At 42.8% G+C, this 27283-nt stretch overlaps 4 protein-coding genes and 1 long non-coding RNA gene across 6 annotated transcripts in view; 4 read left to right on the top strand and 1 right to left on the bottom strand.

Annotated features, from left to right (window-relative positions):
• Positions 1–5329, top strand: part of LOC118430875 — an 8684-nt gene extending 3355 nt beyond the window's left edge. Inside the window, exons 5-11 of the mRNA XM_035841910.1 lie at positions 1353–1488; positions 1638–1694; positions 2179–2292; positions 2609–3046; positions 3315–3533; positions 3748–3817; positions 4991–5329. Coding sequence (XP_035697803.1) covers positions 1353–1488; positions 1638–1694; positions 2179–2292; positions 2609–3046; positions 3315–3533; positions 3748–3817; positions 4991–5183 — 1227 coding nt within the window. The 3' untranslated portion in view covers positions 5184–5329. The remainder of the gene's footprint in view (positions 1–1352; positions 1489–1637; positions 1695–2178; positions 2293–2608; positions 3047–3314; positions 3534–3747; positions 3818–4990) is intronic.
• Positions 5330–7949: 2620 nt separating this feature from the next.
• LOC118430699 (28S ribosomal protein S22, mitochondrial-like) lies at positions 7950–13422 on the top strand. 2 transcript variants are annotated; one of them, XM_035841691.1, is made up of 8 exons: positions 7950–8134; positions 8672–8838; positions 9314–9481; positions 10514–10657; positions 11407–11490; positions 12016–12161; positions 12396–12504; positions 12749–13422. In XM_035841691.1, exons 1-8 carry the CDS (start codon positions 7999–8001, stop codon positions 12848–12850), a joined length of 1056 nt encoding a protein of 351 aa, XP_035697584.1. In that variant the 5' UTR covers positions 7950–7998; the 3' UTR covers positions 12851–13422. The 2 variants fall into 2 exon arrangements, with proteins under 2 accessions (XP_035697584.1, XP_035697585.1); XM_035841692.1 differs by having other exon boundaries at positions 7966–8119.
• LOC118430874 (elongator complex protein 5-like) lies at positions 13258–18469 on the bottom strand. The gene is made up of 7 exons (XM_035841909.1): positions 18318–18469; positions 17740–17793; positions 17213–17400; positions 16475–16674; positions 14982–15071; positions 14427–14530; positions 13258–13820 (listed from the first exon to the last, which is right to left on the bottom strand). Exons 1-7 carry the CDS (start codon positions 18467–18469, stop codon positions 13709–13711), a joined length of 900 nt encoding a protein of 299 aa, XP_035697802.1. The 3' UTR covers positions 13258–13708.
• Positions 15099–16245, top strand: LOC118430700. Its single transcript, XR_004832887.1, has 3 exons — positions 15099–15136; positions 15714–15893; positions 15931–16245. It is a non-coding gene; the product is annotated as an uncharacterized LOC118430700 (long non-coding RNA).
• A 955-nt stretch (positions 18470–19424) lies between the features above and the next one.
• On the top strand, positions 19425–22008 carry LOC118430731 (UBX domain-containing protein 10-like). Its single transcript, XM_035841735.1, has 3 exons — positions 19425–19691; positions 20557–20887; positions 21178–22008. Exons 1-3 carry the CDS (start codon positions 19571–19573, stop codon positions 21893–21895), a joined length of 1170 nt encoding a protein of 389 aa, XP_035697628.1. The 5' UTR covers positions 19425–19570; the 3' UTR covers positions 21896–22008.
• Positions 22009–27283: the final 5275 nt, after the last annotated feature.

Here is a 27283-nt window from a genome sequence, read left to right as displayed (position 1 = left end):
ACGATGTCACTAATGTGAATATGTGATATTGACTAAAAAGGCAAAACACGAAGTGTAATAATATTTGTTCATCGATATAATGTCCATTCGTTGAGCACTGTCAAATCGCTCGCCCGCAGTTTTAATGAGAACTCGTTTTAGGTCAATGTTTTAGGCAAAGGGAAAACATTTTTTCACTCACTCACTCACTCACTCACTCACTCACTCACTCACTCACTCACTCATCACTCACTCACTCACTCACCTACTCACTCACTCACACACTCACTCACTCACACACTCACTCACTCACTCAGTCATCAGTCACTGAGTCGCTCACACTAACTCACTCTGTCACTCATCACTCACTCACTCATCACTCACTCCCTCTTCACTCACTCACTCACCAGTCACTCACTCACCTACTCACTCCATCAGACACTCACTCACTCACTCCCTCACTCACTCACTTATTCACACATCACTACAGTCCCTCAGTCAGAGTCACTCACTCACTAACACCCCATCCACTCAACTCTCCAGCACTGCTCAAGCACCTCTCACACACAGGCCAGTTCCGGTCACTCACTCACTCACTCACTCATCACTGACTCACTCGCACACTCACTCACTCACACACTCACTCACTCACTAACTCACTCACTCATCACTCACTCACTCACCTACTCACTCACTCACACACTCACTCACTCACTCACACACTCACTCACTCACTCACTCACTCACTCATCACTCACTCACTCACTCACACTCACTCACTCACTCACTCATCACTCACTCACTCATCACTCACTCATCACTCACTCACTCATCACTCACTCACTCACCTACTCACTTACTCACACACTCACTCACTCACACACTCACTCACTCATCACTCACTCACTCACACTCACTCACTCACTCACTCACTCACTCACTCCTCACTCACTCACTCCTCACTCACTCACACGCTCACTCACTCACTCCTCACTCACTCCTCACTCACTCACTCACTTACACACTCACTCACTCCTCACTCACTCACTCACTCACACACTCACACACTCACTCCTCACTCACTCACTCACTCCTCACTCACTCACTCACTCATTCACTCACTCACTCACACTCATTCACTCTCACTTCTCACTCACTCACTCCTCACTCACTCACTCCTCACTCACTCACTCACTCACTCACTCATGGCCCATAACCACAGTGGTCATAGGGGCTCCACGACATCCAGTAGCGGTGATCTTTGCCCATCTCGTTCTGTCCTTTGCCGCCCTGAGGATCTGTTCAGTGCTCAGGCCAGTCCAGACAATTATGTTGTCGAGCCTTATCTTAGTTATTGCTCTTCTGATCTCCAGAAAATTGCCAACTTCACTTGGAGCGATGGAAGTCCTGCGGGTGACGCTTTCAGGGAACAGGACATTTCCTTCGACGGTTTCCCGGAATACATTTGGAGGCTTAATGACCCCTTCTGTGCCTTTCTAGAAGACCACGGTACGTCTTGAATTCTTCGTGCCGCAGAATAGCTACAATAATGTGTGAACGATTACAATATGAAAATTATGGGTTTGATGATCACATTCTGCACGAATATCCTTATAAGCAAGTTACATCATCAAAATAATGTTCTTGACCCTTTCCAGGCCCATGGAGTCTTCAGCCTTGCAGCCTGATTGAGAAAGAATTCATCTGCGAGAAAGGTGCGATAATCGTTGACAAATGTCCCTGTGTACCCCCCCATTATAAATTTAGACAGTTTTACAGTTACAGTGTTAAGTTTACACAGCAGTATACACGGGCTGACAAGAGCATCATTAGAACGTTAAAAGTGGAAATAATCTGGATAAGGCCATCTGTATGGAATTGATATCTACTGCACTATATTCCCATATTTACATCATTATTTCTTACTTTGAGCGGTTAAAAACGGCACGGAAACAAGCTGCGCCAATAAGATTCTCTATATGATATAATCCACAACATTAGACTTCACAGAGTTGTTGCTTCATCCTTAATAAGTGCCCCCAAAATTAGCTTTGTTAATTGAAGTTCTGCAACCCTGATTTGGGCTTATGTTGCTTAGGTTGCCTTTACAATGTTTACAAGATTGCATTATTTATTGGAAATATGTGCATTTATCGGACACTCAGTGATATGTACACGCTCGTTTCTCACGATTTGCAGATCCGGCATCGTACTTTGCCGATGGCTGTGAAACTACCACAACCCATACTGAGTTAGGACATGTAGAGGAGGCTGGCAGGGACGAACTAAGTGTACATATTCCGGACATGACAGGTATCCGTCACCTTCTTGGTAGCAATGTGCTGTAGTCTGCGATACTGTGGCATCCATAGCAACATTGCAGACGCATGAATGGTTCAATAAGGTAGCAAATTACCTATCATTTTATTTTCATTGATAATTATCCGCTTCTCTATTGTCTTTGCTCCTTTTTCTTACCTCAGTAAACAAAGGCAATGTTTTCGTCTTGTCTGTGTGTTTGTGTTTCCACAATCTCCGGCTGATATTTCATCAGGAATTGGGTTTTCGGGAGACGAATATCACGGTCAATTTTCGACCATCTAGCGACTTTTCTTGCTTTCTTTTTCAGCGTGCGACGATTGCATGGCCAGGGAAACGTCCTGTGGGTATGTCCTTTGTGGCATACCCGACCAATATCGCTGTGGGCTGATCTACACCCCCGGATACCCACACGCCTTCCCTTCTTCAGCCATCTGTCTGTGGACCATCGAAGGTCCTCCAGGAAGCTACGTCACGCTTGTGCTGCTGGACGTAGATTTGCCCTGCGCCAGCCGCGTGCTGCAGGTCAGGGACAGGTTCCTGACGGTAGGGTGGAACACGATCCACGGGCTGTGTCGCGGCGAGGGCGAACAGAAGCGTTATGTGTCGAGCTCCGATGAGATGCGTTTGGTCATGCTTGCGACGAGTCACATTGCTGATTTTGGCGCTAGTCGCGGGTTTATAGCGACGTACAACGTCAGTAAGTTCAGCGCCAGCCGACAGGTGGAGGGCATTCCTGATGATGCAGGTAAAAATAACACCCAACTGAAAGAAAATAAATGGTTTGCCTTGCCTGGCACAACAATGTAAATAATTTGTGTTAATTTTATTGCTAGTATTTTAATTAACCCTATGTGACAAACTGCACATAATTCAGGGAGGCGCAAGCCATTCCCCGTGCGTGTACTTTGCGGTTTGAATGAAACTAACAAAATGAATGAATAAATTATAAATACCTGATTTCTATGACACTTTGATAAATAAGAAAGTTTCCCATTTCATGTCAAATTACCAAGGTTTCATCTGCCCATGTGGTTGGCGCTTGTTCCGCCGAAACTGCTACCATACCGTCCACCATCACGTACGGGTGAACTGGGAGGAGGCAGACGTCAAGTGCCGAGAGTTTGGCGCTAACTTAACCAGCATCGCTGACCGGGCAGAGATGGAGTTTCTCCACCTGCTGTTGGTCACCAACGTTGTCGTCAAACGCATCGTTGATCCAACGCTTTACATTGGTTTGACATGTTATATCATTTTCATGTACATGTGTGTGTGTGTATTCGACTCTATTCAGATTTAATACAGCTTATCTGAAGATAACTGGTGAACACAAGTTCAAATAAGAAACGGAAATCTGGAGTCTGAAAAAACGAAATTGCTGTGCGCTTTGATAAACCCACGAATAGAATATTATCTTTATCCATAACAATAAATTCTCGTTGCCCCAAGGTCTGTACGACATCCACCTGAACCGAACCTTCGTCTGGACCGATGGCATCCCGGTGACTTACATGGACTGGTGCGTGTACTCTCGCCAGCCACAAACATGCAAAGTAGGGCTGGGTACCGGTACAGAAAATTCAGGTCCAGGTCCGGTTCAGGTCCAGAGGATCAGGTCCAGGTCCGGACCTGAACCTGGACCTGATTCAGTATGACTCATATCAATGGTCCATTTCACTACAAAGAAATCTGTTTGGTGGAGTATTAGACTCATACTGGCGTTTTAAAATCCTACAAGGCTAGCTGCACCTGTACGATTGGCTGTAAAACTTGGTAGAAATTACTATAAACTCTACTCTACTGCACTCTTATTTTCTTCCACCTGCAAGCGCCAAAACGTGTGAATGCCTGATGAAATAATATGTTAATTTTCTAATCGGTCCAACATCCGGTCCACCTAATTTTTTTCAGGTCCGGTTTTTCTGGACCGGTCCAACAAGAAAAACCGGTTTTGTACCGGTACGCTGTACCGATACCCAGCCCTAATGCAAAGCAATTAAACATGCTTAGTTCTGTAATATATAATTTATCGTGTATCAATATATATTCTGCTTTTAACCAAAGTCGACTTATAAAGAATAACATTTGACATCCCATTTTCGAATACATATGTGTTTTTGGAGAAAACATGTCCATTTCTTTAAGCACAAAGGGTCTATGTTTATCAATGTAGATACAGCTTTTCGAACTTTTTAGAGAGAGAGTGATAGAGAAAGACAGGGACAGACTGAGACAGAGACAGAGAGAGACAGAGAGAGTGAGAATTTAGATATCGTGCATAACAAATGGCAGCTGTGATAAGAACCTTTTAGGAGCTATCCGCCTTCTTTCTTTAGCTCTGTAGAGTAGTCAAAATACTGTAGAGTAGTCAAAGGCCACACACAGGAAACGTGTCACGAGAGTGTTGTGGATGGGGTGAGGCAATGGCGGCCTTGGTCGCGGTTAAAGGACGGGGAGCGGAAGATGATGTGTGATAAGTTTTATTAAAAAATGCGCAGGCTTGTAAGATCTCCTGTTGGATATCCTGAATTGTTCTGAACATTACAATTGGTAAATCACTACTAAGGTACTGATTTTCATAAAAGTTAACATTATCTAACCTTTCTTTAAATCCTCTCTGCCGAGAATGGTGAAACAAAACACAGCATTTGCTACTTAACACAGCATTGTTTTCCCATCACACCTTCCTCAGGTCACCCATGGATGTCAGAACCTGGTTCCCTCAGCCGGACGGCGCCAAGATGAGCTACTGCGTTGCCATAGTGATGAAGAACGTCTGGGGAACGGACCAGTGGTACGACGTGTCCTGCGATGAACGAGCCACCAGGTCCTTCATCTGCAAGCGTGCGGCCGGAAGAGTGACCCGTCCGGGAGACAGTGGCTAACGCAGTCAGAGAGGGCAGCTTAGCCGCAACAAATGCTGTTGCGTGACCGTACTAGCCCCACAGATATAGCAGCGCTAATGTTGTTTGGGCTACATTGTTTGCCAGATACTTTTGAAGTGAAGAAAGAAACATACACACAAACACACACACACACACACAACACGCACACACACACGCATATACACACGCAATGTTAAATGCACATTTTAAATTGATATTTTGTTTGCATGTGCATCTAAATGATGCAGGAAAAATGATCAGATTGAAATCTTTTGAGATTTTTTTTCAAATACGTTGTTAAACTTCTAAAGAAAGGCAAGTACTTTAGAACTTGTCAAGACTACAACTTAACAATAAGCTTATACATTTAACAATGAACATTTGTATTAATAAGCGGATATGAAGCAGTAACCTAATAATCTGTATATAGAGGTAAAGGACGTTGGCTCAACTAATTTCAAGTTTCAATTTCGTTCGCCTATTTCCTTGTATGTACTTTACTTTGTAGATGAACTGCTACATTACTCAAAACGTTATGGATGGACTATTAGAACAGTTGCTATGTCGTTATAATTAGATCTGTCAAAGAAATCATTACATTTCGGACACCCTGATTGCTTTTCTAGATTTCTGCAGCAGAATTTCTGCATGATTTCTTCGTTTTCTTTACACGTTTATGGGGGGGGGGGGTGCAGGGGTAGCTGACTTCGAAGTGACGTCATTGGGAATAACGAAGATTCATTGCTGACATGCATGATATGTAGAAGTGACAAATGTTAAGTCACATATTACGCGGTTTAATTGATTTCAAAATAATAAAGCTTGACGCAGGCATGGAGTCGTCGAACTCTTGCTAAAGCTAAGGGCACAACCCGCCGTGCGTGCGATTTGTCCATACGTTTTTTGAGAGGCCACGTCCGCCGCGTATTTCTGAAAACGTTCAGGCTGTACAGGGCAGGCGCGTCGCCCGCACTGGCACGTCTGGGGGGGCCGATGGCACACAAAGTTTTGCCTGCACGTACGTAAAGTTCTACGGCGTGTCTGCGTGCTCCAAAATCCTTCGGATTCCCTACGAGTTCGTACGGAGGCGGCACTTACCAGATCCAAAAAGATTGCCCACGTAGACAGCACGTATTTGCTTGTACGGCGGGTTGTGTCCTTAGCTTTACGAGTATGACGACAACTCCAGTTCCATCAAATAAAGCCTCGGAAAGCAGTTGCAGCATGTGTATGCCTCATGTATGTCACTGTAGTCATTATTCATATGGCAAGCAAGAGCTAGCAGTGTGTAGTCCAGTGTCCCTGCCTCCGGAACTAGAAGCCGTGAGCTCGATCTCATCTGTGTCACCCGACATGCACGCTACTGGAAAGGGACCTTTGAATCCTGTCATTCGCAAAGGCCGAACGAAAGCTGATCTGTGTTGGTAAATTTCATATTGAGAAAGTTTAAACTTTGTTCCAACACTAAAAGGGACTCGCCATGAATTATCGGCCAAACACTCCGATGAAATGACTCGCTGCACTAATCCGGAAGTCGTTGGATGACGTCAGGTAGCAGCGAATCATAAATGGCGGAAAGGCGAAATCTGCCACCATCACGGTTCGACGAGGGTTGATATGCCCCAATGTAAATAGCCTCCTTGACAGTAGACAAAGGCAGAACTAGTAGGTTTTTTTTTCATAATCACCTCCATGGAGGTACTGGTTTTGGTACGAACCATGATGTGTAGTATATCTCGAGATCCGCTGGACGGATTGGGATGCTATTTAGCAAGTTGGTAGGTGGGGTGATTTGGACGGTGAAGGTCGATTTTAGGCACCTGTTGATTAATATTGACCCTGGTACTGCGGTAAGAGAAAGTTAAAATATTCTTGGCGCTTAAAATATTCTTGGCGCTGAATGCCCTGTGGGCAGATATTTCTTAGAAACTCTGGATGGACTGGGATCATGTTTGCTATGGGGGTAGATACTGTGAGCAGGCTTTACCACAATTAAATAAAAAATACTGTCTACTGTGTGACTCTACTAGTCCCACAGACAAACATAGCAGGGGCTGCACTGTGTGCCATATACTTTTGACTTGCATTAACATTAGTTTATTGTTTTATTTGCAAAATCATGCCCCAAGGCTAATTGCATGTACAGTTTGAAGGACTAAGGGAAGTGGAGAGTGTATTAAATCCCCAAATCCCAAACCGGTCAGACCTCCAGCCAGATAATTAAACGAAATTCACTGGCAAATTGGCGGTGCAATTAAGCGGCTTCTACAGTATTTAGCCACTTCCCCGAGCGGCCACTCCCATCGCTCCCCCAGCATAAGTGCCAACTCTATTATATTTTTTGTCTGTTTGTCTGTTAGTTTGTTTGTTTGTTGATTTAGCCACTTCCCTGAGCGGCCCCTTCCACCGCTCCACCAGCATATGTGTCAACTCTATTATGTTTTTTGTTTGTTTGTTTGTTTAATATTTAGCCATTTCCCTTAGTGGCCCTTCCCACTGTTGATCATGTGCGCTAACAGCGGGAACCTGTCCGATCCCCAAATCATAACGGGAGTCTCCCTCCACATGTGCCACTATCTATGGTGGGGGCACCAAAGGCCCCATACGCCAGCGCAAGATTAGTCGTTCCTTCAGCGCAGCCTTCACGTGGTCATCATGGGTCCTACAGAGGAGCTGTGGGGCCGTGTCTGAGGGTTGCCTGCAGCGGTGGCTGCGGTTTCCAGGCTAGCAGGCTAGCCAGGTTCGCAAGGTCCTGATCACGTGACATCACCCTCATGCGCCCGTGACCTCGTGACCTTACATCCGCCAGTCCAAGATGGCGGCGTCCAGGGCGATTTTGTCGGGTTGCAGACGGTGTCTCCGTTCCTGGCGGGATTGCCGGAGACTCTCCCCGTCCCTGTCCTCCTCAGGTGTGCGGCTGTGTGCGTCGGCGTCAGGTGAGACGGGATCAGGTGAGTCATGGCGTCTTCTCGTAAGCACACCGTCCTGTTGAATGCCTGACGTGCATCGCCCCCCTCCCCACGATGTGTGCGTGTGTTTTCGGCGTGTAAAGGGAATAGTCATAACAACTTGATATTTCGTTTTTTTCATGCCATCATTTCTCAAGCGGTATCTTACACGTTTGTCCAGGTTATATCCAGGTGCAGGTTATTTACTATTTTTCTACTTGTACGCTTATAAAGTTATATGTTGTATGGGTAGTTTATATCAAGGAGGTTGAAAAAATCCACAATTTGTCAACATTATTATGATTTATTACTAGTATTGGAACGGCACAAACTGTTAAATTATATCTTTGATTGAAGTACCCACCTGGAATGACCAAATTGCAACAAAGTTTATATCATGGACAACCAGTAACATAAGATTAATGAAATATCAGCATTTCCAGCTCAGTTTTAGAATGGAACGTTAACTTTTATTAACTTGCTGGTACATTATTAATTAGTATCCATAGGTCCATTCAAACCTGTTTACACCCCATGCAGACACTTCCAAGCCGACCCTGCCTTCCCCTCCTGACTTCTTCCACCCGGCGGTCCAGTCCATTCTGGTGCAGATCACGGGGGTGGACATTGAGACGGTTTTCCACCAGGTCAGGGCCAAAGTGGACCCTCCCACCTACAGACTCATGACAGAGGAGCAGCTGAAAAAGGTCTGTGTTTTATTTGTTTTATTTTTTATTTTTTCCATACTATGTAAACTGCCTATTGTTTATTGCTTGTAAACAAGTACTGTGTATGGAAAATTCATAAACAGTTCCAAGTAATAAGTCTAAAGTCTCCTCTATACATGTAACAAGATGTTGTGCCCTTTGGGAAAGTCACTTTACATGACTTTCCACACTCCGCTCAGGTGTACAAATGAATACCTGAGTCAGAGGGACTACAGAATGAAGAGGCACTACAGAACAAAGTAGAAATATCTTACAATGTTTGTGTTTGAAATAGTAAAATATGCAGAGTGCCAAAAACTTAATCTAAAACTGGTATTGCTAGTATATTACATTTACATGCTGTTAGGATACTTAACAGCATCCTATGATATAATTTTTTAAGTTCAACTTCTATTCTGAACATACAACCTAAACCTAAACCTAAACCCCTCCAAACCATCTTCACTTCATTCAGGCGTACGATGAAACGGTCCAGCGAGCGAGCAAGAAGCTGCAGATGCCTCCGGTGCTGCCGGAGAGAGCTCCGATCGACCCCACACCGATAGCGGAGAACCCAGAGCTGGAAGGGCTGGAGACGTCAAACCTGGTGTTCACAGACATCTCACAGAACATCCCCGACAGGGTGAGTGGTACTGTACTTACCTGGTGTTCACAGACATCTCACAGAACATCCCCGATAGGGTGAGTGGTACTGTACTTACCTGGTGTTCACAGACATCTCACAGAACATCCCTGACAGGGTGAGTGGTACTGTACTTACCTGGTGTTCACAGACATCTCACAGAACATCCCTGATAGGGTGAGTGGTACTGCACTTACCTGGTGTTCACAGACATCTCACAGAACATCCCTGATAGGGTGAGTGGTACTGCACTTACCTGGTGTTCACAGACATCTCACAGAACATCCCTGACAGGGTGAGTGGTACTGTACTTACCTGACATCTCACAGAACATCCTGACAGGGTGAGTGGTACTGTACTTACCTGGTGTTCACAGACATCTCACAGAACATCCCTGACAGGGTGAGTGGTACTGTACTTACCTGGTGTTCACAGACATCTCACAGAACATCCCTGACAGGGTGAGTGGTACTGCACTTACCTGACATCTCACAGAACATCCTGACAGGGTGAGTGGGAAATGGTAGTACTAGTAGCTGTAGTATCCAGTACATGTATTTGATTATACTGCTGCTGGGATCCCTGGGCAGTCTTCCACACTTTCAAGCCGCTCTGTCCAGCATTACCCCTATATAAATAGACCACACACCTTTATGTCCCTCCTAACACATTCCAATCAGGATTTCCTCTGCCTACCACGACCCCTGTTGCCCCCAAATTTCAATTTGGTGATGGTGTTGATGCAGTCACTGGATCTTGTAACATGTCCAATCCACCTGAGACGACGTGTGCGTGCATTTGTGTGTGCGTGTACGTGCGTGCGCCTGCGTGCGTGGGTATGGATATGTTAGGATAAATCAATAAAAAAAATTATATGCACTGAGTCTTTACTTTACTTAAGATTGTTAGGAGAAAACAGTTTTGAATTGAAGGTTGTTATAAACAAAAGAGATACTGGTATATGTATGACTTTTTAAATGTATTAGAGTTTCTCCTTCTTTACCGTAGAATTTGTGTTTGTCGTTTCACCAGGAAAGATTTATCGTGGTACGTGAGCTGGACGGCGTTCTGCGCCGCGCCACGTGGGAGGAACGAGACCGGCTGCTGCAGGTGTACTTCCCGAAGGAAGGTCGCAGGATCCGACCTCCGCCGCTATTCCAGGAGGACCACATGAACGTGAGACGTTTTTCTTGAGATCTCCTTCTTCTTCTTTTTCTACTGCTTAGTCCCTATTGCAGGTATCGACACCAAAGGACTACGAAGGCAGGGATTATTTTTCATAGATTGTTGTTGTCAAGACATGGTCATCATCATCACTGGATCATGGATGCCAACTCGGGGAAACTCTGATCGATCACTGCATTTTTTCCTGTCCAGCATCAACGTTTGTTACTCAGCTGTACTGCTTGGTAACCTGATGGCTCACTCTATCTTTTGCATGATATCCTCATATGGACCTACAAAGGTAAAAGAAGAGGTAATTCCACAGCCTTTTTGAGGCTGTAGGGACAAGGTTGTTATCCACTGTGTCTGGAGTACAGTATTGGGAGGTCCCGTGTATGGGGAGAGCCACACCCCATGCATGTTAAGGAACCCCCACACGTTCGGTGTGCATTGGTGCAAATCCTTCTGTCGGGAGTTGGTGATTCACTTCAAATCACCCGGATGGAGGCCTGGCGAACCTCTGTCTCGTATCAGCCACACGGTGATTTGCATCATTCACCCGGACGGGAGACCTGGCGCATCCCCGTCTTGTAATTAGCCATACGAAAGGGTATGTCACCCTGTAAGGGGCGGTATAACCCCGTCGTGTGTAAACATGTGCGAACATGTACGATCACGTCAACCGATGATGATGATTGGGAGGCTGAGCCCAACCCTCTACCAGTACCCACACCAAGTAATAGTACTTTCCCCCTTCCTAGATTGTTCTGGAGGCAGATCGCCATGTGGACCTGCTGGATCTCTGCTGTATCCAGTTTGAACCAGACTCGCAAGACTTCATCAGGGTAACTTATCATTACATTCCCTAGATGATACAACTGTAATTCCAACTGTTTGTAATCGCACATATATCGTCAAGCAGATGTGATGATCCAGCGTAGTTACAGTGTTTTGTGCCTGTTTTGCTGGGCAACCCCGACTGACTTACATAGACCAACTTGCTCGGGGTGTGAGGTTGCAGGTTGAGGATCTAAAGAATGCTATGGGGACAGACATCCGGAGAGAGAGGGTGTCGGGGCAACCTGCCCTAGATGATGATGATAATGATTAGTAACAGGACAAAACTGCAGTATTTAAAAGACTAGACTTAAGTACTGAAATGTTTGTGACATATGTACAGTAATTTGCATATCTATGGTGTGACATGTAAGATAATTTGCATACTCGTTACAGATCCACCGGCATGTGTACGAGGATGTGTTCCATGGGAAGAAGTACGGCCTACTGCGCTCCACACGGCACTTCGGCGGGCTGTAATTATTTGCATATTTGTGACGTGACTTGTGAACTAATTTACATACTTGTGACAGATCCACCGACATGTGTACGAGGATGTGTACCATGGGAAGAAGTACGGCCTACTGCGCTCCACGCGGCACTTCGGCGGGCTGGCATGGTACCTCACACAAAACAGCAAGGTCGACGACCTCCTGGTGGATATGCTACAGGTGGACCTGTGAGTTTCCCGATTCCTTGTATCATTGGATCCTGCAAGTTTACATTCTGAACTGATTGGTCATCAGTATTGATCCTGAAGAAGGTGACAGTGGTCGTTGAAAATTTGAGCCGTGTTTATCCTTGGTTTATCTTTGTATTGGAAGAAAGTTTACCATTGTACTATGATCACTACCAACACAGATGAGCTTTCATAACATTTGTAAGATGTTAAACATTTTTGTCTCTCCCCCAGTGCTGATGATGCTGTGCAGCTGGTGAGGTTGTACTGCATGTTGCACCCTGACAGCCAATCAGCAACCCAGATTGCACAGGGCAACCTGCAGGGATTGGACACTGTCAAGGTAAGTCCTGCTGCCGTTCATCTGTAGGTCACTAGGAGGCTTACACAACCCCTAGCAGCAAGTTTTGGTTCAATGAATACTTCTGTATAGAAAAGTTTTAAGTCTTAATTGCATCTTATGAAAGTTATGTTTAGTCAAATGAGCTTGACATTAAAAAGCCCATAGGCTCTGTTAATTTCACTGTTGTCCTTGTATTAACAGAAGTATATGTAGTTGATGGTTTTTGCCTTCCTTTTGTTCACAGGCATTTGCCAAGTATGATGCAGTAAAAGGAGGGGTTGTGGAGCTGGCAGTACAGGCTTACCAGGCAGCACAGACTGGCACAGAACAGGCAGATACCAGCTAACACTGCTGCAGTTCTCACGGGTTTCACAAGGGGGCTCTCTTGCATAATACAGGCATGCCAGGCAGCAGACATGATCTTCAAGTTGATGCACTAGTCGGGGTTATTTTGCTGGGACTTTTGCAGCCTTTACTACATTTCTACATCTATCTCTATTGGCATGCATATTCTTGTCACTACCCTCCTGTATATAGTAATGTAGAAGTGGCTGCAAAAGACCAACAAAATAACAGTGACCAATTCAGCCTGGAGGTTGTAGAACAGGCCAAGGACGTTCACACATATCCCCTGAAAAGTGTACCATTTAAAACAGACCATCTTTACCATCTTTACCACCACGGTCTACAAGGAACCAAACCTTTGTCATATTGATGTAAGGAAGTCTACATGAAAGAAGATAAAGACAACAATGAATTTCAGAACATCACTTTATTTTGCAAAAAGTATTATACAGAGACTTTCTTGTATAAGTTCTGCTGACGAGTATAGATCATAGAAACGTTCCCGACATTCTTACAAAAGCTAGTTTGAAACATGTACATAAAGTAAGGTAATAAATAGTGTATTTCTTTCCACATCTTGCATCATTTCTTAAAACCTAAATACAGAAAGCTAGCTTACACATAACTATCTACTGTACATAGTTGTAACATTTCCCTAGTCACTTTCATTCACACTTCTTTTAATGCTTTCACTTTAGTTTCAGTTGTAAGACTGATTGGGATAGCTAGATTTAAATGCACCAATCACTTTACAGCATCACATTTGAACCAGCCAATCAGAAGTCCAGATCATCGTCAGTATCTTCCTCATCAAAGTCATCCACCAATCACTGCACAGCATCACATTTGAACCAGCCAATCAGAAGTCCAGATCATCATCAGGATCTTCCTCATCAAAGTCATCCACATCGTCCGGCTGGTAGAAGATTTGTCCTCCTGGAGTCGCTGCTGGCTTGTCTGTGGCCTTTTTCCTGCAGGAATATGAGACAAGAACTCAGTAAAACATGAATTAGAACTCCTGTAGAACTGTAGGAAGTAGTAGGATAGTAATATAATATAATATATTAGTAGTCTCAGCAGCAACCCTGGTGTAAGAGAATTAACAGTCTTTCACCAAAAAAGACCCAGCTGTGTTTCAACCTCTACCAGATCTAACTACCATGGTTCACTCTTTCACCCTATTTTTGCACATTTCTACTAACCAAAGCCCCATAGTAAGGACTGGTGGATGCTATGGATATATATTGGTTTATTTTTGAGATCAAGTCGAACTTGATTAAACACTCTGAGACACTTTTTTTTTTCCAACCACAACAGTTATGTTATTTTCACTGACGTTTCGGTGACTGTCACTTTACTCAGGGCAATTCTGACTGGTGCACATTGTACTGCAGCAATATGATTATGTGGTCACAAGTTACATAATATGTACAGTGAATGGTTGAGTAAGGCAAGGGGGTTGAGTAAGGTGACAGACGGTCGCCAAAACATCAGTGAAAATAAAGTTGACTGTTAGTTGATGGGACATACTTCTTAAGATTGTATGTTGTGTCATGACCCCTGCCCTTTGACCTCACCTCTGATGGTGCATGTACGGCAGCACGACCCTGCTCCTGGCTTCCTTCTCTGTGTCAGTCAGTCGGAGGTTAAAGGTCAAGTTGGCTGTTGGGTCAGCCTGGGGCTGGAGTAAAAACAGTAATATGTAAGTAGTAACTTCTGCTTATTCTATGTATTCAAATTAAAAAGTCATCACCCCAAAGATTATTTCAATTTTTGTATGTAAATGTAAAATTTGTACCCTACAGGCTACATACAGTACCACAGTTTCATAGACTATTAGGAGCCTATTTCTTGTAGCTGTGCCTTCCATTGTAAAGGCTACAATGGTCAGTTCCCATAATGCACTGTCCAGACTGAATCATATGTACGACCTTCAGAGGTGGCTGTGAAATAGGCTACAAAGAAATCCATTGCAACACTGGATACTGCTACAGTGCTACAACTACTTCTAATAGAAAAAGAGAGCAGTAGAACTGATACTAAAGTATGCTCTCTCATAGAGCCTGCTATGGCAGCTAGGCTTTTAGGTCATTTGAAGAGGCATGCTTCAGTCTGTATGATTCCTGTTTTACCTCCTGGTCCCCTTGCACCGCTGGCCTGACTGGTGTTTTCTGTACCCCTGATGTCAGGCTCCACTGGGGGGAGATGTGGTAAACCTCATCCTGGATAAACAACAGTAAGGGTTAGGTGTTTAGGTAAACCTCATCCTGGATAAACAACAGTAAAGGTTAGGTGTTTAGGTAAACCTCATCCTGGATAAACAACAGTAAAGTTTAGGTGTTTAGGTAAACCTCATTCTGGATAAACAACAGTAAAGGTTAGGTGTTTAGGTAAACCTCATCCTGGATAAACAACAGTAAAGTTTAGGTGTTTAGGTAAACCTCATTCTGGATAAACAACAGTAAAGGTTAGGTGTTTAGGTAAACTTCATCCTGGATAAACAACAGTAAAGGTTAGGTGTTTAGGTAAACCTCATCCTGGATAAACAACAGTAAAGGTTAGGTGTTTAGGTAAACCTCATCCTGGATAAACAACAGTAAAGGTTAGGTGTTTAGGCAAACTTCATCCTGGATAAACAACAGTAAAGGTTAGGTGTTTAGGTAAACCTCATCCTGGATAAACAACAGTAAAGGTTAGGTGTTTAGGTAAACTTCATCCTGGATAAACAACAGTAAAGGTTAGGTGTTTAGGTAAACCTCATCCTGGATAAACAACAGTAAAGGTTAGGTGTTTAGGTAAACCTCATCCTGGATAAACAACAGTAAGGGTTAGGTGTTTAGGTCCCTGAATAAACAACAGTAAAGGTTAGGTGTTTAGGTAAACCTCATCCTGGATAAACAACAGTAAAGGTTAGGTGTTTAGGTAAACCTCATCCTGGATAAACAACAGTAAAGGTTAGGTGTTTAGGTAAACCTCATCCTGGATAAACAACAGTAAAGGTTAGGTGTTTAGGTAAACCTCATCCTGGATAAACAACAGTAAAGGTTAGGTGTTTAGGTCCCTGAATAAACAACAGTAAAGGTTAGGTGTTTAGGTAAACCTCATCCTGGATAAAGAAATAGCAAAGGTCCATGATTAGGTGATACACTAGAACCTGGATTCAGCAACCTCTCAAGAGATCCCGATGAGGAAAATGGTTGCTCAGGATAGGGTCGGTCTACAATGTCAAAATTTAGAGGACTACAAATGTATCATATAGTGGCTGGTGATTGGAGGTAGGTAGTTGACTGTACTACCACTATGGGTGGTTGCCCAACCAGGTTTGACAGTTCACAACAATAAATTGCAAGATACATTCTCCATCATAATGTAGAATCTGAAATTTGAAGAAATGACATCAAGGACCATGCACAATGTTCCACATTTTCCACTAATAACAAGATTTATGTGTGACCTGTCATATGTCAACTTTCACAGACTTCCTTCTTAAACGAAAAGGTGTGAAATTTACGAAGTAAACATTAGGTGTGATCTTTACACCTTACCTGTTTGACAACCAGTCTTCCTTGTAGGAAGAAGAAGAGTAAAATCCATTTAGTTCAGTCTAGGTATATCTACACATTACCTGTCGTATAACCTTCCCAGACTTCCTTCTGTGTAAGACCTCACAGTTGCCATGGAAACCAGCCACGCCCTGCGCGGGAGACTCCGCCCCCTCATGCAGCTGGACCCAGGTGGTCGCCATGTGCCGCAGGGCGGCGGCTGTGCTGTTGTCATGGAGATCTCCATGGAAACCAGCAACAACCTGGGAAACTTCTGTTCCATCTATGGAGATGTGAAAGACGAAATTTTCATGTTGTTTGCTCCATGATATAAAAGTATTACAGAGAGATTAAATCATTGTTATATATGCCTTCATCAATGGCCTCACTTAAAGTTCTCAAAACAGCAGGCTAAGACATATTTGTTAACACAAACATATTCAATATCAACATGGGAATACATACTAGTAGTAGAATGAGTACAGTAACATACAATATATGGTTGAATCAGGAATGTTTTGTAAAACAAAATTTTTGGAAAAACATTAAGAAAGAAACATAGTCAATTTCATAGTAAATATGGCTGATAAAGCTGGTTCAGTATCAATACTACCTGATTTTAGCTTAGCTCTCAGCAGCCCCTGCAGGCCTTTATAGATGGCATAGCCTGGTTCACAGCCACCTCTGTAGGCCTTACAATGCAGTAAGGATACTAACCTGATTCTAGCCTAGCTCTCAGCAGCCCCTGCAGGGCCCTAAAGATAACATAGCCTGGTTTACAGCCACCTCTGTAGGCCTTACAGTGCAGTAAGGATACTAACCTGATTCTAGCCTAGCTCTCAGCAGCCTCTGCAAGGCCCTACAGATGACATAGCCTGGGTACTTCTGTAGGAAGGGTGTCAGGGAGTCTATGACAACAGCAACTGTTGATGCTTGGGAAGGTGTCTTTTTAATGTGCTCCAGAAAGTCTGGAGGAGAGGTTAGGTCTATTCTGTCCAATGAGGAATCTCTGAAAGGCGGAAACAAAAGTTACTAGATGATGGACATATGGATCAGAACACTGTTGGCAAATTTCAGCAAACCTGCGTAAAATGGCTGATGATAGTGATAGTGATACTACAGGCAGACACAGTATAGGAACACGTACAGGCAAACTGTAACAGTACTGGAAAACATTCACATCATACTTTTACCCTTCCCTTACTATCCTGTGGCATCAAGGACACAGCAAATAGACTGATATCTCTTGGGTAAACTGGAAACATCTGATACAGTTTCCACCACACCTTTGCCACTACTACATCATAACCTGTGGCTTCAAGGACTCATGAATAAAGGCAAGACTCACCTGTTCTGTTCCTCCCACAGCAGTGGGTCTGAGAAGCCATCATGGGAGTGGGTTCTACAGGGATACAAAAACTGAATTAAACACACACACACACACTTTTCTCTTTTATCTCCCTATCCTGTCACAGTGTACAGTGCTATAGTATTAAGCCGTAATCTCCAAGCTGATCTTGCGTGGTATAAAATAGTTTCATAAGCTGGGGAAGGAGTTTAGCCGGCAGAGGAGTAAATTGGCCACATACAAATAAAATACAACACGGTGTATTCCGCATCACCCTCGGTCCCAACCCTCCCGCGGGTCGGATCGCCCTCCGGCCTTCGACCGTCGGGTGATCCGACCCGATGTCGGGCTGATACCTCGGGTGATACGGAATACACCGTGTTGTATTCTATATATACCACGCTCGATCTGCTTGGAGATTAATTAAGCTGTAGATGAGCCTTATAGGTAGTAAATCTATACCAATTATACTCCAGAAGCAGCTTACTGAAAGTCAGCCAATTAATCCACATGTATGACGACTATGAGGACTTTGAGGACAGCAAACTGTACTGGCAAGCAAAGGTTTAATGCTCCACCTTTGTAAATGCCAGAGAAGAGCAATGGTGATGATGATGATGATGAACTTACTTGGAAACGTTAGCACCTGCCAGGAAACCTTCTGCAGGATTCTCCAGGTGGAACAGGTGTACAGAGTCACACCTGGGGAGACAGGTGGGGATAAGGTCATGGTTAACCGAGAAGATACCTTGACTATAATTTACCTTGTACATTTTGTATATCCTTTTATCAGAATTACCATAATGCAATAGACATCAACCTCAGACAGGAATTGCTGATTTTCTTGCTGACGTTAACAATAAAGAATAGCAAGTTACCCCAAATGACATATTTGATACATGATTTTTACATACTATCTTTATTTTTAGTCTGGTCATACTGAAACAACAAGAGGGGCGAGTAGAACAGAAATAAACAATAAATACAAAAATCCTGACTGACCTGGGAATCGAACCCGGGTCCTCAGGATCACAACACTAGCAGCCTAAATGACTGAGCCAAAAGCCTGACAGGCGTTTGGCATGGTCAGTTAGCACTACTTCAACCCCCACTGTTACAATACGTAGCTTACGTAACTTAACATTGTGTGTGTGTGTGTGTTGTTTAAGGTGGCTTGCGGGTCTGCCTTAAGCTTTTAAAAGCACAGTTAACATTTTCAAGGTTTACAATGTATGAAATGTTCAGGTCAGACATTGAGACAAGGAAACCTTCTCACCTCATGGAGAGTTCTGAGCAGAAGCAGTGGAAAACTGGTCTCCCGTCATGCTCCACGCAGTCTGAGGACAAACAAAGTTCATCAAAACAAATAAATAGATAAACAGAAAATTTTAATCAGCAAAACAAGTTGTGAACACAACAAGTTAGTGGACAAGTATTGAAGTAAACGTTTAAGCTTGGAACATCGGTCTAAAAATACTCCCTTTTCAGTTATCTCGCTTCCTTACCTTCTATTATTACGAGCGATGTGGCTTCTGTTCCTTCCAGAACTTGTTGCAACATATTTTTGTCCAGAAGATTTGCTATTTCTTTATTTTCAGTGAGATTTCTAAAAGAAACCGTGCAAGAAAGTTGCTCACATGTCTTCTGACCTCTGACCTCCCAAACCCGGAAGTGAGATTACGCATGCGCGTTTTTGTCCTCTCGCGCTGCATGGCGGGAAGGGGTCAATTACAGTAAACAGTTGCGGTAGTGAAAATCAGTCAAATTTTCATGCCGAGTTTTTCACCAAAACTTGGAATTCTGCGGGGACGTAGCGAGCTGTCCCGGCGGCATGGCTCGCCCCGTGTCCCGCCACGGCGGCAGGAGGCAGTACGGCAGGTCGCCGATGGCTCCCACGGGCTCCGAGGCGGGCGGAAACCTGATGTTCCCCGATTCGCCCTCCCCAAGTTACGGTGAGTCCGTCACGGTGGTTGGCGCTGAAGTAGAGTAGAGAAGAATTCTCGACTGTTGGAGTAGCCGTGAAGTACCGTACAGGAGGGTTTGTGGACATGGCTGGGCTCTGTTCTACACGGGTCCTTTACACGACAATGTCAAGGCAATGCCGCCGGATGTAACCCATACTTCAAACTTCCTAAACCGATTTTTCAAAATTTTTTGAATATTTTCGGTTTTCCTGTCATAAATGACAAGAAATGTTGTTTAAAACGGTTGTTAAGGAACAGAATAGATTTCTGTGGTGTCTGTTTAGTCTGATAATCGTTCAAAAACATTAGAAATGTCAAAAACAACAACGCGACAGCTGAGTGGCTTCCATAGTTGCCATGGCAACATAATCCATATGGCACCCTCCCCCTTTCCGTTAATTTCATTAACAATACAATATATGGGGAAACAGATTCATCTGAATTAGTAATAGTATCTCACATGGTATTTGCTTCATTGACTTGGCTACAGTGAGTCAATGACTTTGCTGAACTATGTTTCCAAAATTTTCAATATTTGATATGTACAGTAAGAATTGTTTATGTTACATATAACGGTTAATCAAAAACCATTAATGATATCCAAATGCACTTGACTTGTAGGAATGTTGTGTCTCCCTTCCAACAATGCTTAAAAGTAAAAAAACATTTTTTTCTAGCAATGCATTAATTTGCTAGCAAATTCAATTCAGGTGCATGTACATTTCTGTTTCTATGTGACACTGAAATGCCAAGCTGATCATGTGTTATAAAATGTTCATAGAATTTGATATATTACATGATACTCATTCATTGCACCAAACAAACAAATGCTGCATGTCTGTCCTCTCCCCAGGTGGTGAGTTCATCCCCAGCCCCCCTCCCACAGAACGCCCGTCCAGCCGGCGCAGGGGGCGGATCCACGACCCTGCCGACCCCAACGCCAGCCCCACGGCCACACCTAACAACACCCCGGAAACCGGACACGTCCGCAAGATGCGCCCAAGGTCAGCCAAAGGTCGTCCGCGCCCAGGGTCAGCGAGGAGTCCGGAAATGTCAGGAAGTCCGATATCCGCGTCGCCTCCGATGCACGGGTCGCCCATTATGCGCCCGTCTTCAAGAGAGGATTCTGGGATAGACATCCTGGCTCTTAGTCCCCCAGCCAGGCCGACCTCTGCCTTGTCAAGGTCAGAAATTGTTTTGTTATTTTCATTTGATTATTTTATTTCATGTATCATACCAGCATACTAGTAGTAGAATTGCACAATTGCACACTTCTGTTAACTGCATGTAATCCCCTGCAAATCCCAGCTGGATAAGTTTGCATTGTTGCATCACCCGGATAATTGCAAGAAATACGCTGGCAAATCAGGCGTGCAATTAAACAGATTCTACTGTACTTCCATAGTTAGAGTTAGATTGTCCCATGTCTAGTGACACATACACATGTAAGCTGAGTCTTGTTCTCTATCAACAGGTACCGAGTTTTACCTTCCATTGGCCCCAGGCCAGGGACTGCATCAGAGGACGGTGGGGTCGACGGCCTCTCTCATGGAATGGATCACATGACTCTGGCCGGCCAATCAGGACACTCCGCGGGAGAGCCACGGAAACGCCACAGGAAGCGGTCCACGGAAGAGGAGACCTACCCACAATCCTCCTCTTCCCAACGGACCAATCAGAGCACGGAAGACTTAAGAAGGAAAAACAGGAACGAAAGTAGACTTCAAGATAAGCCAAAACCACATCCCAGAACAGTAAGAACACATCAAACAGAGGTAAGAGTGCAGGATGAAGATGAAGAAGAAAAAAGATTTGAAGCAAAGCGTCAAAATGAGGAAGCTGCACAGACTCCGGCACGACCGGTAAGCGCCACGTGGCTGGCCAGAATCCCCGTCCCTCGCGAGCCGGGGGTCAACCAGGACAGGCTACTGCTCGCGCTCAAGCTCCCCGGGGGTCAGAGGTTGCAGCGGCACTTTCACACGAGCGACACCCTCGGCGGAATCCTGGCGTACGCGCAGACTCAGACGGATCAGAAACTCGGAACGTGCGAGATCGCCGTTCAAGGGACGCCACAGAGGCTGTTCACCTCATCTGACTTTAAAAAGACGATCGCTGAGGCGGAAATTAGCGATAAAACGGTTTTGTACATCCAGGCTGATGAGGAGGAGGAAGAGGAGGAGGATGGGATGTAGTTGTCATGGCGACACAGGCCAGAGCAGCCATTGGTTGATTCAGGAACAGGCTTGCCACTATTTGGGTGTACATATTGAGGTTGTAGATACTGTATTAATTTGTGCATAGAAAAGATTTTATATGAGAGAAATTCTTCATCTCAACATTCCAGTTAATATGTTACAGTACAATGTCTCCTTTCCAGTTTTATGCAACATTTTGTGTTTCAAACATGGACAAGACTTAAAACAGAAAAGTCTTCCTACATTTGATTTCATATTATCGAAAAACTGTCAGTCCAAGTGCCAAGTGCTGTTGTTGAGCATTACTCTTAGTACTGTTGAATTCTAATACTTTTAGTTATGGTGTTTTCTTTTTATTGTTTTGGACAAAGGTGAAAATAGTTCTATTTCAGTTGAACACTAGAGCCCAGTTGTATTTCACTGTTGAACTTGTGAACCTATAGTTAGTTTATAAACACCAGCACTTCCAGGCATTTCTAAAAACAATTTCATCAGGTTGGTAGAACATAGGAGAATTCTTTTTCACAGTCAGAAGCTCTGAGGAAGATGTCTGAGTGACAAAATGTAAGTCAATTAAGTACCTACTGGTTGTGATAAAGACTTCTCCTATAAGGACTAAGGTGTGCATAGTGAGCTATATGTACAGTAGATATTATACTAGCCTGGTTACCAAACCCCAGCCCAATCTCAAGTATCTATCGTGCAGGGGTCTGGCCGGATGGGATAGGAACTCTTCTCAATTTTCCCCCTTATAGTGGGCAAAAAACTCCACCAATAGAACAGCAGCAGGATCAGCAGGTGGTAATTACACCCTACCATGATTGGTTAAGGACCCCCAACTGTATTTTTTTAATCCATAACAGTGACCACTAAGTACCTGATTCGCTACTGTGATAGCCTGCTGACCAACTGTGGTGTGTTGTAGCTGGCTACCTGTGGTGAGAGTGGTCATCAATCCTGGTTTCTCCGCCCTCTGATCAAGGGCCTTCGAGAACCTTTCTACAGCCATCCTGCCAGACCCCAACACGAAAGATATATTTTGAGGTTGGGGTATGGTATCCAGGCTAATATTATACCAACCCACAAATAAGTACACAGAGTGTACAAACTATCACAGCAAAGACTTGTACATACGAGATGTAACAATGGCTTTGTGGAAAAGATAAACCTAGTTATTTATAGTTTCTATTATGCAAGCTTTCTTCATAGCCAGAAGATAAAGAAAAATATGAATTTTATGCACCGGTGAGAAAAAACATCTAGAAATGCAATGCTTGGATTAAACCTCTTCCACAAGAACAGACGCTTCAAAGGGACATTTCTTTACATTCATTTTCTAGGCTTGAAGTTTTTGTTGCATTTATTGCCTGAAATGTACTCATCACACTACAATGTACTCTTCTAAATCTTGAACAATTTTTTGCAAAAAAAACTGTCTTTCAATTGGGGTGGGGTGGGTGGGTAGTAGTTAAGCAAGTCTTTTGTTTGCCAAATTAAAACTTAAAAACATAAAACAAATTAACAGTAGGGGCGTCTTCTCTGGATAGAAACTTGCATATGTATAGATGTGCAAAATTTAGGTGTGACCAGTCGTTCAGTGTAATATAACCAGCTGCTGCCGCACCACGTGCCTGCTAGTGCTACGCTGGTGTGTTACGCCAAAGGGCGGATATACCGGCTATATTGATACGGATACAGATAAAGCTGGGATAGCATCCTGTTTGTAACACTCTAATCTTTCATGAACCAAACAAAAATAACATAACCTTTAGTGTCCCTCTATTTTGGAAGTACATTATGTAAGCGTACCTCAGACAAGTACAGCCTTAACTTATCACACAAGCAAAACTGTCACATATGACAAACACAACACCACTCTAGTGACAATTCCAACTCCTTTATTTTATACGAGGAGTGAGTCTTGCAAAACAGTTATACAATCATTTGTCTCGTGGTTTGGCTGTTTTTTTTCCTTCATACATGAACATTTCTTACAGTCAATAATACTGGCAACACTTACACAACTTCCTTCATCTTTTACAACTATGATCATAGTTACTTCATCAAGCAAGTTCAGACGGACATCTCTCACACTTTCTACTTTGCCTTTGGCAAAGCTCATACACAATAACAATTGCATAACTTACATTGTAAGTTCCATATGCCAAGACTTGACTCAAGTATTTTTTTTCTTCAAAACATGGTATGTTGTATGCTTGGCTTAAGCTTTACTTGACAATCATTTTATGACTTTGATCACTTGTCATTTGACAAAACTTGAAGTGTCTGTACTGATACATGTACAAGTATGTTAGTCCCCCTCTATTGTGAATGGTATAGCCCTAAAGTGATTTGAAAAACAGCTATCCAAACCAGCTTGAAAGTTTCCTGGACTCCAAAACTAAGAAAGCACTTTTCTCTTGGTGCTTTATTTTTAATAATGTTGCAGGTCCTTAATCCAAAAGTGCTTAAAGTTCAGAAACTAATATCTTAATAAGGTAACAAATGGTTGAAAAAAACAATTGCAAAGAATGGGCAAGGTGAAAACAGCAACAACGGTTTGGCAAGCAAAAGTTAAATGAGTAAGTCACCCCCTAACAGTGGTGGTACACTTGTATAAGGTTCTACTTCATAGTTACCCAAATTAGATTCATTTTACAAAACATTCACTGACTAAGCATACATTAATGATATGATGAAATAAATTGTTTTTTACACAGTGTATCAAAATTGAAAACAACAAACAGCCGGCAAAGGTACATAGTACAATTATACATTTTTGTTTTGTTTTTTAGGTCTCTGATTCGTATGGTATTCTGAATGTTGAGTTATAACTGTACCGTACAGTTGTATCACTCTTTTACATAAAAAAACTGAGTATAGAGTGTGGCTTTAAATTCATTATATTTCAACTGAAAAGTTGACCATTGGTGGTCAAAATATATACATATCATACATAAATAAATTGAATACCCAAAGCAGTCAAACATTCACTGAAATCATAGTAAATCTACCAAGTTCCTCACTACATCCTCAAGCATCGAGCCCACAACTTTGTTGTGATCACCATGATGGTATAAAATCCATGTTAGGAGCTACATCATACACTTATGCCTTCTAACACAACTGGATGGCAGTCTAGTTCTTGCATACATCTTTCTTTATCACTTACTCCGGCGAGCTCGGAATCTCCGCTCCACTTCTTTATGATTTGTACTTAACTTGTAGGTCGGTCCTAACACTACGAAATGATGCAATCGTGCCCTTACAATTTGTAACGTTACTTGTTAGAAGAGCCATGGTTTCATCAAATTGCATGATACAGAAGATGCAGGATAGAAGTTGTGGCTTTCTACATTTAGCAATACATGGTAGAGTTGCTTCATAAGTATAAGAGGGGGAAATGGTTCAGGAATAGTAACGGTTGTGAAGTTTGCAGGGAGTAAAGTTGGTGGTAGGAGAAAAAGAGGCATTTGTACAAATGTAGTGTTTCAACTTTGCAGTGACAATAATCCAACTAAATAAATGCAATGCAAATCAGAGGTCCTTGAAAACCATGAATATGAAACTCCAGCAAACATTTCATATTGAGTAAGACAATAGAGTCGATTCCATATTACCGAGAGGGTGTTTCTTGCCTTTTGTTCTAACAATTTGGAAATCTTTGTAACAATCTAACTGTGATAAGTAACTGTTTAGAACTATTTACAACATCTATATGACGTTCTAAATGTTTCTATAGTATTCAAACATGTTAGAAACATTTCTAACATCAAATACATTATTTCTGTTAGTTTCTAAACTGTTCCAACATAGATGCATCATTTGTGATCACATGTTCGAACATGGAAACAATATGATGAAACTGGGTCAGTGGGCTGGGAAGAGGGCAATTCACACATCCCTGCCAAGTGCAGGAAATTATGTCTGTCTGCCACCTTCTCACAAAAGACTCACCAGTGTATACTAAAGAAAGTCTAAAAATACAAGAGCCAAACAAAGGGCCAAGCTTAGCAGCTTTGTTTATGGGGTCAATAAAAGTTTTTATGGAGGGAAAAAATGACACAAAATGTTGGAACATGTTGGAACAATAACAAAAACACATAGATGTTTGAAAATTGTTCTAAATAAAGAGATAATGATATCATTACTTTCCCAAATGTTCCAACAAATATAAAAAGGTTCAAACATGTTTAAACTTTCATTTTGAAATGTTTGAACAATTTTGAACTTTAGTGACTGAAATGTTCTTTTACTCAAAATAGTTCAAACTTATTACAAATATTATTTCAAAACCATCTCGGTGACTTGGAATTGACTCTATCAGCATCATCAATTTTGATTGTGTTACTCAAAGTCTTTCCTGACAGTTCTGCATTTCCATTATTGTTTAGCTGATTTTTACTACATAGACAAACTCATTACCATTTATAGAATGCAAGGTTTCACGTGAGATTATGGAAAATTGGGCAAAATTTTTTTAAATTTTCCATTTACTGCAGCTAAATGTAAAGAAGTACCTTGAATGGACAGGAATTCTACATGGCTTATCTCTATATCTAAAGTCTAAAACTGCTAACAGTGTTATTTTCTATGTGATGAACACTTTCACATCGTTGAAGACCCTACGTTTTCCCCCAGTTGTTAATCCTCAGCATGATAAGTTCAAGCTGCAGATCCACTTGTGGCATGGTGGCACCCTTGGCTGGCTTAGGGTTAATGGCAAGAATGGGCAGTAACATCATCAGGTCAAATATTTACTATGATAATTGTTGAAGAAGTCATGTCTTAAGGCAGGCTCAATTTCTTAAAGACAGCTACTGCTAAAGCTGTCTTGTACCCCATTCCCCTGGCATACGCATACACATATACCTGCTAAGTATATTACATGTAATATGTATAGTAAAAACCATCTTAGTACAGGCCTGATTCATTCCATGTTCCAACTTACGTGTACAATTAGTTCTGACTTGTGGCTGTCAAAACTTGCTATTTTCCAGATTGTTAGCATGGTTCTGAGGATAGAACCTACTGACAGGTTCATTTAATGAAGAAGTATGTTACAGTTGTTCTGAATCAGCCTTAATCCTACTAATAAGTCTACTTTCAGTCTACTCATTACATCCTTTAACCTCCTGCTTGACACTATATACAAGTAGTTACCCCTAAAGTAAGACATCTTGAAAGCAAAATAAGCAGTAAGCTCAGACAAGACTTTAAGATTTTGTCAAGATACAACATGATCACAATGCTGTCCCTAGTGCTGAAAATCTTGTGGTTATACAAACATACATACATCACCGACCGGAGGTCAGGACCAGGCTTGTGGTTATGAAGCTTTTGACATGTCGACACAAGTATCCTGACCTTTGACATGTCAACACA

This window comes from Branchiostoma floridae, chromosome 14 (genome assembly GCF_000003815.2).
Source record: "Branchiostoma floridae strain S238N-H82 chromosome 14, Bfl_VNyyK, whole genome shotgun sequence".
Classification (NCBI taxonomy): domain Eukaryota; kingdom Metazoa; phylum Chordata; class Leptocardii; order Amphioxiformes; family Branchiostomatidae; genus Branchiostoma; species Branchiostoma floridae.
The sequence above is the reverse complement of the archived record's forward strand: the minus strand, read 5'-3'. Positions and strand labels throughout refer to the sequence as shown.

Bases quoted from the DNA above. Each gene is read 5' to 3' on its own strand.
- LOC118430699 (XM_035841691.1), top strand. From the start codon at position 7,999: ATGGCGGCGTCCAGGGCGATTTTGTCGGGTTGCAGACGGTGTCTCCGT. The intron at 10,658-11,406 runs GTGAGACGTTTT...CCCCCTTCCTAG, and splicing joins TCCAGGAGGACCACATGAAC to ATTGTTCTGGAGGCAGATCG. The intron at 12,162-12,395 runs GTGAGTTTCCCG...TCTCTCCCCCAG, and splicing joins GATATGCTACAGGTGGACCT to TGCTGATGATGCTGTGCAGC.
- LOC118430874 (XM_035841909.1), bottom strand. From the start codon at position 18,469: ATGACCTTATCCCCACCTGTCTCCCCAGGTGTGACTCTGTACACCTGT. The intron at 17,794-18,317 runs GTGGAGCATTAA...GTATCCCTGTAG, and splicing joins CTTCTCTGGCATTTACAAAG to AACCCACTCCCATGATGGCT. The intron at 13,821-14,426 runs GTGAGGTCAAAG...ATATTCCTGCAG, and splicing joins CCGTACATGCACCATCAGAG to GAAAAAGGCCACAGACAAGC.
- LOC118430731 (XM_035841735.1), top strand. From the start codon at position 19,571: ATGGCTCGCCCCGTGTCCCGCCACGGCGGCAGGAGGCAGTACGGCAGG. The intron at 19,692-20,556 runs GTGAGTCCGTCA...TCCTCTCCCCAG, and splicing joins TTCGCCCTCCCCAAGTTACG to GTGGTGAGTTCATCCCCAGC. The intron at 20,888-21,177 runs GTCAGAAATTGT...CTCTATCAACAG, and splicing joins CCGACCTCTGCCTTGTCAAG to GTACCGAGTTTTACCTTCCA.